This window comes from Leucopleurus acutus, assembly GCF_964270905.1.
Source record: "Leucopleurus acutus genome assembly, chromosome: 9".
Taxonomy (NCBI): domain Eukaryota; kingdom Metazoa; phylum Chordata; class Mammalia; order Artiodactyla; family Delphinidae; genus Leucopleurus; species Leucopleurus acutus.
Genome location: NC_139144.1, coordinates 18,806,769 through 18,819,768, shown reverse-complemented (window position 1 = coordinate 18,819,768; position 13,000 = coordinate 18,806,769). Strand labels below are relative to the sequence as shown.

Here is a 13,000-nt window from a genome sequence, read left to right as displayed (position 1 = left end):
GGACGCAGAAGTCCCAGCCCATCAGCAAGTTCATGGGCAGAACATAAAAATCAATATACTCTATGGGATGGCACTTATCATGGGGACAGTGACACAGCTTTTGGTTCACTTTCAGGCACTGAGCCACAGCTCGACACTTCAGCTCTGCCAGGAAATGAGGATGTAAAGAAAAAAAAAATCATCCTCATCTTTTCTTTTGTCACCAGTGAAATCTTACCCCTCTGAACAAGCATTTTCCCCGATGAGACAAACCCCTGAAGAGGAAGGAGGAGGAGGAAGAGGAAGAGAGTGGAAGTCATCCAAAAGAGCGGGCAAAGGGAACAGGCATCTTACTGCGACAATCCTGCTGGAGGGCGTCGCCATAGTAACCGAAGCGGCAGAGCTGGCAGTGCTCGCCCTCCGTGTGGTACAGGCACTTGAGGCACCTCCCGGTCTCCTTGTCACAGGCTTCTGGGTCCGTCGTGTCGATGTTGTGGTGACACCGGCAAGGCTGACACGTGCCCCCCACGTCCAAGGGATTGCCAAAGAAGCCCGAGGCACAGTCGTCGCATCTGGAGCCTGTTGTCCAATAAAACCGGCATGGGACCTTCGGCTTGCCCCCTGAAAGGTCTGGTCCCCGACATTCCCGCCAACCAGAGGGGCCACCCAGGCAGCGCCTGGGCCCCCAGTGTGCTAGCTACCGAGCCGGGTGACTGAGCCTTCAGGGGAAATGGGCCGTTAGTCGTGAGGGGAAGCAGCGTCTTTGCAGCGATGCTGCTGCAGCCTGGCTCCGCGGCCACGGCGGGGAGGGGCAGGGAGAGTTTCGAGGTTCCAGCACACAGGAGGTTAGCTCCTCATTACACAGGGATGGACACATCAGGAGTGAAACAATGGTCTCACAGCGGAAAGCTTAGCTTGATGTTACATCCTAACCCAAGGCGTATGTTCACTGAAAAATCCCTGCTCTTCCATGAGCAACCGAAAAATGGGGCCCCTCGGGATGACCGATTTCCCTTCTTAAGGAATCCCGAAGGATGAACAAGGTCCTACTGTACAGCACAGGGAACAATATTCAGTATCCTGGGATAAACCATAACGGAAAAGAATATGAAAAAGAATGTGTGTGTATATATATATATATGTATAATTGAATCACTTTGCTGTACAGAATTTAAAACATTGTAAGTCAACTATACTTCAGTAAAATAAATTATTTGAGAAAATCCTGAAACATGCAAATTGGCTGAGCCATGGATAAGCGTAACGAGTATTTGAAACGGCAGCATCAAGGATGAAATAATGTTTGTATGCACAACTAGCCACGCTCAGAGTGTTGACAGATAATGTGAGTATAGTAAACAATGAAGAATATATCTAGCTTTGACTGGTTCTGTTGTCTGGGGCTCCCAGATGATATTCTTTTCTTCCTTCTGCCCCCTATTTGGCCAGTTCACTACTCTGAGACTCTTCCACTAGGAGTTGGAAAAGGAAACGAAAAAGGAAAATGTAAATTAACTTTTCTACTGGTTAAGACCAGAAAAGTGTCAGCAGGGACTTACGGATTAAATGAGCTTGCTATTGTGCCCTGTATTGTAACATGATTATCAGAGACACAAAAATTGACTCTACCCCACATGCCAAACAGGAAAAGAACATCTTCTACATTTCAGATTCCCTTCACTTTTTTTTTTTTTTTTTTTTTTTTTTTTTTGCGGTACGCGGGCCTCTCACTGCTGTGGCCTCTCCCATTGTGGAGCACAGGCTCCAGACGCGCAGGCTCAGCGGCCATGGCTCACGGGCCCAGCCGCTCCGCAGCATGTGGGATCTTCCCGGACCGGGGCACGAACCCACGTCCCCTGCATCGGCAGGCGGACTCTCAACCACTGCGCCACCAGGGAAGCCCTCCCTTCACTTTTAATTAAGGATTGTAAAAAAAAAAAAAAAAAAAAAAAGCAACTAAATTGGCTCACTCTTCATCATTTTTCTTCCTTAACAACTAACCTCATGAAGACGCACCTTTTCCTCCGAAAGCCTGCAAATCACTTACCGATGTATCCAGGATTACAGACACAGGCAAGCTGTAAAGTAACAGGGTCTTGATAACAGCTACTGGCAAACTGGCGTCCGCTGTCGGGACCATCTGGACACGGACAAGGACGGCAGTGATCTCCTGACCCAATGATGGCGTCTCCATAGTAACCAGCCGAGCACCTATTATCAGTTGCCGAAGAGAGAAGGTCATGAACCACAGTTATATGAAATCTGTTACAAGAAGGAGTCTAAGAAACCACGTTCTCTGTTTAGGAACATCATTCCTCATTCCTCACGTTTCCACACGAAGCACTTTCCAGTAGAGCAGTGGCTCAAACACTAGTTCTAATCAGAAATCCCTGGAGGGCTTTTGAAACACAGATTGCTGGGCTCCCTCTCCCCGTTTCTGATTTAGGGGCTGATGCTCCTCCTAGCCTGAGGATCGCATGGCAGGACCCCTGCATTAGGGTGACACCTCTGGCCTCACCCGGACCCTCGTTCACTCCTCCCCAGAGGAAGAGGTACATCTCCCCAAGTGCACCCTACTGCCTGCCCTGAGCATTCTGGTAGCTCCCCTCCTTGCATTAAGGAGTCTGGGGGCGGGGTCTGGGGGGAAGAGAGCCCGTGGTTGTCAGTCTCTGCCTATGCCTGGGAGGGACGTTGTGTCAGCAAGCCCATGGTGCCTTGTTCTGCAATCCAGCCTTTACCAGTAATAAAGCCAATAGGGATGCTCTCCAGATGCCTGACCCTTGTGTCTGCCTCTCAAGGATGAGAGATGTTATTTATCAGTTCTCAAACCCAACAGGTTCCATCTCCTCTCCTTACAGGTAAGGCAGCCATGGAGCTTAAACGACTGGCAAGGCTTACACAACTAGTGAATAAATGAGCCATGATTTGAATTCAGCCTCCTGACTTTTAGCAAGGAATTCTTTTAGTATGTCATGCTGCTTTTCAACATGACTGGTAATTAGGTTACATTTTTACTTCCTATAACGTGAGAGCTTGAAGGAAGTTTGGATATCATCTAATCCAACATATTCTACTATCAGAAAGTTGGATACTTGGAGAGGTGAGCTAACTCAACCAAGATAAGCCGGTTACAAGCACAACTGCGCCTGGAACTTCTAATTCAGGTTGTTGGTTTTTTTTCTTTTTTGAGGCAGATGTAATTTTTTTTAAATGGGGAGCGGGGAAGGATGAAGAAATAGAAGGGGAAAGTTGTTCAGAGGACATTAACCTTCTATTTAATTAGACATAGACACAATACAAGAACATGTGCCCCAATTATGTGCTAGGAAAATCAGCAGTGATGAAGCAATTTTGTGCAACAGTTTGTGAGAAAGTTTTCTATGAGGCTTTTCTAGGTGAAGTAAGTCCAAATACATCATGGTAAGAACTGAGTGTTCATTTCCTGTCTCCTCCCTTCTCTAACCCCTTCGGCAATCATCTGAGCCTAGAGCTTCTTTTTAAATTCACAGGATTGAAAACTGATCATCTCGGAACGAGGAAAAGAATGAGAAATCAGCTCAAACTAGACAGCAGCATCTGAAATACTTTAATGCACTTTTGTCATCCAAACTAGGGCTGAAAATCTTTTCTCTTCCTCTACCCTTTTGAGTTCTGCAAGAAATCAAAATGCTTTACAAATAAAATTCACAGTGGGCCTGATTTCAGGTTGGTCTTGTGGACAACCACCACTATTGACCTGTGGTCCCCACCCATCTCTTCCCCTTTTTCATCTGATTTTATGTTTGTCTCTCTCTCTCGAATATATTCTCCATCTCTCAATGAAAGAACAGTAATGGAAAACTTAAGGGAGAAAACAAAAGATGACGCTAATATATTAATTTCTTCCTTTTAATCTTGTGTAACTGTTCCCTTGTTATCTTTTCACAACACCATTTGTGGTTGGAAGGACTGACTGACTTTTACTCCAAGGAGTAGTCACTGAAATCGCTGAATTCTTGAATACTATCCAGCAGTATTTGCTGCCTTGCGTATCTTCAAGCCATAAGGCAATCACAAAAGCAGTTTTCACTAACAGCTTCTTTCATCTGATGAGCAACTTTTGCACTGACTGAAGCACTTGCTGAAATTTTTTTGACAACAAAAATCCCATATAATGTGGATGGATACTAGAAGAGAGAAGATTTATTGACTTGAAAGGTGGAGACTAGTAATCCAAAAAAAGCAGGTTCTAAGAGCACGTCTGCCTTTCTTAATTAGTAATGAACGCTGTAGGTCAGGATGTAATTTTTTCATAAGGACTGTTCCTTATCTACTGAGCTGGGCTGTAATGTTGTTAGAGGCACATTTTATGACCAATTTTTACTATCCCTTAGTGCAGTGCACTACATCCATAATAATTATGCAATTAACATCTGCTAACTGGAGAAAGATCTGCTTGTGCACATTTTATGTGGGCTGTAGCTGCATAACATGTTTCCAAAAAACAAAACCATCTAAAATGACTAATCCTCATTTGCATTTGGTTTCTACTTTGACCTAAATTAGGCATTAACATTTCACAACTCTCATCCTAGGCCAGGATCTGCTGAGACAGAGTGATGATTTCTATACAGCCTTAAGGTGACCTCTAGAAAGACTCTCCAAAGAGGGCAGATTCACATCAGTTCTGTTCTCTGCTGTATCCACCCGCCCCCCCACCCCGAGCCCTTGAACAATGCCCGGCACGCACAGGGTGTAAGCTAAATCTGTTCTGTATAAATGAATGAGTTCCTAGAAAATAAATACCGAGGTGATCGGAAATGAAAGAGCCATCTGGAGACTGGTAGAGACTCATTCTGTGGTTTGTCTAAGACGCTGTTTGCTCAGCCAGAAACAATCTCATTCTCTTTACTTTCAAAAGGCTGCGTGTACCTTTCACAGTTATGCCCCGTGGTGTAGTCCTGGCAGCTCAGGCATTCCCCTGTCACCGAGTCGCAGTCATCTGCATGGCCGTTGCACTGGCATGGCTGGCAACTTGGAAAGCCCCAGTACCCGGGTAAGCAGCGGTCACACTGCCGCGTGTACACCCCCTGGAAACAGTGGCACTGGCCAGTGATGGGGTCACAGAAAGCATTGACAGCTCCTTGCAGGTGGCACTCACAAGCTGAGGAAATAGGCAACCAAGGGACCAGCTGAAAAACGCATTAAATGCAAACACACCCCTTACATAGGCCAGTCCCCCCCTGCCCAGTGCAGAATGCTCATGGGCCCCTGTGGTCAATTTCCAGAGTGCAGCATGCCTTCTGAAGCTATGGAACCCATGCTAGTATGACTCATGATCTGAAAGAATACGTTACAATTCTCATCAACTTACATTTGCACCCGCTGGGGCCAAAGCCAAAGGTGCCGGGCGCACATCTGTCACACCTTCTTCCAACCACGTTTGGCCGGCACTGACACTGGCCTCCGCTGGGGTCGCAGACGGAACTTAAGGAGCCCTGAGGGTCACACTCACAAGCTGCAGAGGAGAGAGGCAAGAGCCCATGACCCTATATACAAAAGAATATTACTCAGCCATAAAAAAGAACAAAATGATGCCATTTGCGGCAACATGGATGGACCTAGAGATTGTCATACTGGGTGAAGTTAAGCCAGACACAGAAATACAAATATCATATGGTATCACTTACAGGTGGAATCTAAAAAAAAAAAAGGTACAAATGAACTTATTTACAAAACAGAAGTAGAGTCACAGATGTGACTCTGGTTACAAACAAATTTCTGGTTACCAGGGGATAGCGGGGGAGGGATAAACTGGGAGGTTGGGATTGACATATACACACTACTAAATATAAAATAGGTAACTAATAAAAACCTGCTGTATAGCACAGGGAACGCTACTCAACACTCTGCAATGGCCTATATGGGAAAAGAATCTTAAAAAAATAAAAGAGTGGATATGTATAACTGATTCACTTTGCTGTACACTAATGTTGTATTAGTTTCAACTATACTCCAATAAAAATTTTTTAAAAATTAAAAAAAAAAAAAAAAGCCTGTGACCCAGGGTGGCCGTGCTCCCCACAGCGATGAGCCCAGTGAGGACCACTTGGCTCTGCACTGGTCTGTCCTTTTGCTGGGGCCCTTCCCTATCCTTCCCCCAAGAGCACCTTAGCTTGTTCAGAATTCCCATTTAAAGCGGTATCCTCCCTCGGCTGGGTGCCAGGGAAGTGGCAGGAGCCGGAGTTGACAGATAAAAGCGGTTTTTCTAGGAAGGAGGTCATTAAGGTTTTCTCTCCTTGCCTTCAAAGCTCAAATATCACAAGACCTTCAACAAAAGCCCAGTGACCTTTCAAAGAGCAAAATATCAATTTCAGTTACGGGGTGCTGTCATTCCATCCCAACTCCCCACCCTGCGTATGGAAAGTCTCCGGGACCTTTCCCTAGTCCCCTATTCTTTGTGTGTTACTTGATGACTGAGTCCATTGTCAGTGGTGCTCTATCACTAACATGCTCTTAAAGAAACAAACACCAACTGTAGTCGAGACACTATTTCCTTTGGGCTGACTGCCTAACACAGAACTATAGGACATGCCTGCCAACGTACCTCGTGATGTCAAGCGTCCTCACACCTCTTGAGAAAGAAGGGGCAGAAGCAGCAGCAGCAATACCTACCCAGGCCTGTCTGGTGTAACAGGGCGGAAATGCTAAAGATGATGTTTCTGCAAACATCGGTCATCGGAGTCTTCACGACGCTTCTGCTGTTCTCCAGACATCGGTATCTCTGAAAGGTTTCCCAGGCACTGTTGGTGACGACCCCATCTCCTGAGCCTCCCACAGTGAAGATGTCCAGCGACTTACAGAATGGCATGAGAACAAGCTAGGAAGAAAACAGAACAATACGCTGTTCTTACGGGGGTTGTCCCAGGTCATCAATTAATGTAAGCAAACACATAAAAAACCCCAGGTGCTTCTTTGACTCTTGAAAAAAAAAAAAAAAAAAAACCAGACTCATGGAGTCAAGTGAAAACCTTTTCATTCTTAAATATTCTTGCCAGCAAAAGTTTAGAGACCTCTTACAAAGTTTGATGGGTTTTGAAATGTCATCTTTAAGACACTTCCTATTTTCAGGAAGGATCGTCTTGAGTAGGTCCTTTCCAGAGGGTGGAGTTTTATTAAAATAAATAAGCAAAGTGGCCTCGGAGGCAGAAAGAATGACTCTGCCTCACCTCTCAGCATTACCCTCCACAAAACCCTCTGGGGAAGGTGATGCACGCTTTCTGCCCAGTCCTCCCTGCGCGTCAGAAACGACCTCCACTTACAGAATCGATCAGCGTGTAGGGGCTGTCCACATTGCTGTCCGAGGAGGTATACTGGGGCAGCTCTAACCTCACTGTGTAGTTCACACCCTTCTCCAAGCACACGGGGCGGGGGAGGACCACATACCTGCCCCGAAACAAAAGAGAAAAATAACAACCAAAGGTGCGCCTTTAAGTATCTAAGCCATCAAAGCTCCACGTAGATCATCCCAAAGGAAGGAACAGTCCATGTTTGGCTCATGGCCCCAAAATGGTAACTGTGCAACTCACCAGGCGAGACATGAGAAAAAGAATTAATTTGCATGCTGGTTCTGTTGAGCTGCAAACCACTGTCACACTGACCTGGAGCCAGGCGATAGGGACACCACCTGGTTGTCATCATCAGGAACAGTGTTTCCACATCGGCTGCTGGCTGGAATCTTCCCAGGTCGCTGCACTGTGATGACAGCTTTCTCCCAGTGGTCGGGGAGCTACAGTAAGAAACAGATGATCGGAAAGACCAACCGAGCTGGCCCACTGCTGCCTGTCTGTTTGGATGGATCCAACCATCCATCCATCTTTTGCCAAGTTTAAATGGGAAACACTCGCTTGCGTTTCCCTTCCCTCTTGACCATTCCCTCGGCTATTACCGCAGTTCCAGCCCGAGCCCCTTGCCACGTGGACCCTGAAACAGCCTCCCACTGCTCTCCCTGCCTCTCCCAACGTCCCTTTTCATCCACCTTAAAACACAGCTTATTATTATTATCTTTTATTGGAGTAGAGTTGACTTACAATGTTGTGTTAGTTTCAGGTGTACAGCAAAGTGATTCAGTTATACATATGTATCTATCTATTCTTCTTCAGATTCTTTTCCGTTATAGGTTATTACAAGATACTGAATATAGTTCCCTGCGCTATACAGGAGGTCCTTGTTGGTTATCTATTTTATATACAGTAGAGTGCATCCATTAATCCCAAACTCCTAATGCATCCCTCCCCCACTCTCCCTTCTGGTAACCGTAAATTTGTTTTCTATGTCTGTGAGTCTACGTCTGTTTTGTAGATAAGTTCATTTCTATCGTATTTTAGATTCCACATGTAAGTGATAAATGATATTCGTCTTTCTCTGACTTAAAAGCAAAAAAGAAGATAAAAAAAGAAAAACCCAAAGCCCCACAGCTTAGATAATGACAATCCCTTGCCCAAAACCCTTTGACAGCTTCCTGTTAGTATAGAGTCCAAGTTCATTTACTGATCCCAGCATTTCTCCTAACAGCATCTCCAACCATATCCCTTACCTGGCTATGTGGAAGGATGCTCAAAACACCCCCTTCTCCACTGCTTATGTTATTCCTTACTTCCTCTTGGGGCAAAATTCCACCTCTGTTTTAAGGCCTCCAACGGACTCTTTAGTAAACATTTCGGCAGCCCCTGGCCAGTCCGGCTGGTATGAACCTCTCATCTTGCAGCACTGTTTGTGTCTCTGCTCTTAGACTTCCCACCTTTGACAGCAGTTAGGGACATGTGTCCATCCCTGGGCAGGGCAGGCCATCGAGGCAAGGAGAGAACCTGGCACATTCTCATCACCACCTCAGTTCTCAGCAAGGCTAAGTGCCTAACAAGGAGATCACTACATGTTTGTGAAACTGAAGAAAAATGTACATTTTTACTTCCAAGGAGCAGAGAAAGTCAGAGAGATTTCCCTCTGTTACAATCCGCCCTCCACAATTAATTCACAAACACATAGTGTCCATTAGAAGAAAGATTTTTCTACCAATAACCCCCCCGCATTAGTCTACCAAGGGGTTACCTGTGGCTCATAGCGAATTAGGATGTCATACTCCATAGAATATGGTATGTTGTCGATGAAGAACTCCAAATAAGCCCCTTCAGGCACTCGGACGAAGCCTGCTCCAGTCCAGGAAGGAATACGGTCCTGGATATACTGCCGCTCCACTATGCTGACCCCCTGAGGACAAGGGGACAGGACTGATGCTTTACTCGAGATGGAATTCAAGGTAACAGTCAAAGAAATCTGGAGTCACCCAAAGGTCCAAAACTGTAGATACTAAACCCATTTTTTGCAGTCAAATTTTCCAGTAGACTGTATCATTTTTCGCTTTATAAACAGGTAATTGGTTTCTTTTCAGTTTTTAGGTTGAGGTAGTCTTGGGACATTGGAGATGGGCTTAAGGCTTAGGATATATCTTCTATGATATAACCAGGAAAATGAGCACGACGGAAGGAAAGAGAACATCCCAAATGCTGTTACTAGCAAGCCTAGGAGTGACCAGGTATGTCCCAGATTTCCACAAGGCTAGCCCGATATCTAGAGGATGTATTTCTGTCATTCTCATTGGTACTTGTTTCAGGCGCCACGTACAAGTGAGGAAACCTGTTACAACCACGAATGTTCACTACCGATGAGTGAATTCTGATTGTAAGGCTGACAATGGATCAGTTTGAGTTGCTTAACTCGTGCATTTGAGTTTGTTCACAGGATTGCATACAGTAACCGTGATCAGCTACCTCCAGAGATGAAGTCCTTCATTCCCTGTAATGCATGTGTGTGCGGCCTTACCCATCATGAGGTGGGACCTATGTTCCCCTGCCCTCGAATCTGGTCTGGCCTTGTGCCTTGTGACCAGCGAAGTGTGAGAAAATGACATTCTGGTACTTCTCAGCCCAGACCTTGAGAGACCTGGCAGTTTGTTTCCTCCTCCAGATGCCATGTAAGAATTCTCACTGTCCAGACACCTCCATGCTGTGAGGAAGCTCAAGACAGCTGCTTGGAGAACAGCACCCAGCTGGCCTCCAGCTGTTTCCGCCGTCCCAGCTGACGTGCCAGACATATATCTGAAGCCGCTAACTTTTGGCACGGCTTGTTACACAGCATTAGGAAACTGAAGCAATATCCTCTCTGAATATTTACTATACCAGCTAACTCTGGCGCTAACCAGTAGAGAAAAGAATGGAAAAAGAAAAAAAAAAACAACAACCCATCTGCCTAAAAACACCAAAAGCCTTACTAGTGAATATTCCAAAGTCTCCTTCTGCGTTACGGATTTACTTACACTTTAAATACGACTGTTCTCAAGAAGGCCTGCTCCTGGCCCTTATTTTGTGCTCACTGACGAGATGCTTCTTACTTGGTCTCTTTACAAAATGTGTATTGCCATTACTGCCCGCCCCCCATACTCTGCTTTACCCACCTGCCCAGCACCCCCCTACTTACAGGCCCCAAGTTGGCTTCTTCTGCTTCGTAGAGGTAGTGATCCAAGGTGGGGAAGTAGTAACCAGATTCCACTCCGTTGCACTGGCGTCCGATCATGTGGGGTTGGCAGATGCACTGGCCTGACTCTGCAGAGCAACTGGAAAGGAAGGAGAGCTGGTTAGCTGTGCTCACCACGTTCATAATGAACCCACTGGAAGCAGGTCCACGTTTGCCATTAAATAGTAAGTGGGGTGAAATATTCAGGTAGGGTTTTCTTACTTCCTTCAAAAAATAGGTACATGGAAGGAAACACTGCCTACAAATTAATCCCAGTCTCCTGAGGTTGAAAGCTCTCAGTGACCTGGTCTTTCGGTTTTAACTCCCTTGCTCTCTTGACTATGCCCCATCTGTGCCACGTTAAGGTTTTCTATAGTTATCACATAGGTTCTTGCGTTGATATATCTTTTGCAAATGCAACCCCTTTTCCCGGGCCTCACATCTAAATATCCAGCTCCCAGAAGGACAGCTCCAACTTAGCAGTCCCAGAGGCTCATCAGAGATCCCAGAAAGCAGCACCCGGTCCCTCCCATGTTCTCTGCTGGGAGAAGACTCCACCACCCAGAGTCGACCACATCAGAACCCAGAGGTTCTTCTCTAGCTCCCTTCTTCATAGCCCATCAGGAACCAAATTGGGTTATTTCCCCTCCTACCATCTTTTTTTTTTTTTTTGCAGTACGTGGGCCTCTCACTGTTGTGGCCTCTCCCGTTGCGGAGCACAGGCTCCAGACGCGCAGGCTCAGTGGCCATGGCTCATGGGCCCAGCTGCTCCGTGGCATGTGGGATCTTCCCAGACCGGGGCACAAACCCGTGTCCCCTGCATTGGCAGGCGGACTCTCAACCACTGCGCCACCAGGGAAGCCCCCTCCTAGCATCTTGTGTATCCTCTCCCCGCTTTGCACTGACTAGGCTATGCCTTTCTTCTCTCTCTCGCTCACAGTAAAAGCAGTTACAGTCCTCTAATTGGTATCCTTATTGCCAATCTTCCAACTTCTCAACCTGAACTTCCACCTCCCCCCAGAGCTACCTGAATGACGCTTATGAGATGCATTAACCACATCACTTCCAGGCACGATGGCCTTGGGGAGGCACACCAGGCCCCCACCAGCTTCCCTACCTTCCTAGCCTCGCCTCTGCCCTCGCCTCTCCAACCACACTGAACTACTTAAGAGTTTTTCCAATGCACTGGGGGACTCATGACCCCTTGCCTTTGCTTGTGTTGTTCCTGCAGCCTGGAACGCCCTGATCCCTTATTTACCCAGCAAAGATCTACCCACCGTTCTTTCAAGATTCAGCTCACAAATCCCTCCCGCTGTGGTGTTTCCTGACCATCACTCCCCAACCCACAGAAGGAACCACCTTCTCCGTCGTGCCACCGCCTCCTTGCAAGAGAAATGATGTATGTGACACATCAACTAAGCTGATCACAAAGTAGGTGTTCATTAAAGTTGACGCGCTGTGTCTTCAAATCCTCCTGATTTTTCAACTGTCATCCCTTCATGAAGGCTTGTGTGGTTCCCTCCCTCTCCTCCTCTCAAATGGTGCCTTCTGAGGCCTCAGTTGTTTGCTATCTTTATTGTTAAGACATTGATCACTTCCTCTCTTGTTGGACAATTATTGACAACTTCGCTCTAGACCTGAAACACTGTAAATCAACTATACTGCAACAACAAAAAAGAAAAAGCCCTGAACTACATACATCCATTTTTACCTCATTAAAGTCAAGATGTGATTTGGAATTGTTACTTTAAACCTATTCCCAGAGTTTTTTTTTTCTCATCCCAAAGTTCATTTTAAACCAAATATCTAAGGCAAGTTACAACTCAAGACTGAACACTCAGAGCTTTATTAAAAACACCCCAAACAGCCCTGTCACGGTCCAGCTGAAGTCTTCCTTTATGTCATGTAAATAGTTTTTATCCTACAGGGGTAAGAACACACTCGACATCCTGTAGACAATTCCCAGAGGAGGCAAGCTTGTTCCAATTAGGACCTAGACCTCTTTCGAGCTAATCCACCAAAAGCCATTTCCCAAAATTCAGGCGTCACACATGACATCACAGGGACAAAAGAAAAGCCCTTTCCTCCCCAGCAGATGTTTACTGAGGGAACAGATGTCTCAAACGTGAGCCACCAAAGAAGAAAACACCCAGATTCTTCCCGATGCCATCCAATACTAGGGAACAAGTCAAGGAAGGCAAGGATAGAGGCAGCGGGCAGACTCCCAAGAGGCTTTTACCCGCAGCACAGTTGGAAAGAACAACTCATGAGGACCTGACCCTGTGCGGGGAATTCCCCTCATGTCAGCTCCACAGCCACACGCCTGTGTCCACACACTTGAACGCCTGTCACCCGTAGGCGTGGCCCCCACTCAACACCTGCTCCCCTTTGGTGAACTCGTTCTTGGGGCTTTACCTGCCTCCGTGCAGGTGGCCCTCACCTACAGCTCTTACTTCTGACTCGCAACTGTGCT

The 13,000-nt window shown here is 46.4% G+C and overlaps 1 protein-coding gene across 1 annotated transcript in view; it reads right to left on the bottom strand.

Annotated features, from left to right (window-relative positions):
• The window catches only part of LAMB1 (laminin subunit beta 1), a 73,736-nt gene that overhangs the window by 25,420 nt on the left and 35,316 nt on the right, over positions 1-13,000 (bottom strand). Inside the window, exons 14-22 of the mRNA XM_082846877.1 lie at positions 10,492-10,627; positions 9,067-9,225; positions 7,620-7,747; positions 7,281-7,404; positions 6,634-6,838; positions 5,333-5,476; positions 4,891-5,122; positions 2,027-2,190; positions 334-558 (exon numbers count right to left, since the gene is read on the bottom strand). Of these exons, the coding sequence (XP_082703003.1) occupies positions 334-558; positions 2,027-2,190; positions 4,891-5,122; positions 5,333-5,476; positions 6,634-6,838; positions 7,281-7,404; positions 7,620-7,747; positions 9,067-9,225; positions 10,492-10,627 (1,517 nt within the window). The remainder of the gene's footprint in view (positions 1-333; positions 559-2,026; positions 2,191-4,890; positions 5,123-5,332; positions 5,477-6,633; positions 6,839-7,280; positions 7,405-7,619; positions 7,748-9,066; positions 9,226-10,491; positions 10,628-13,000) is intronic.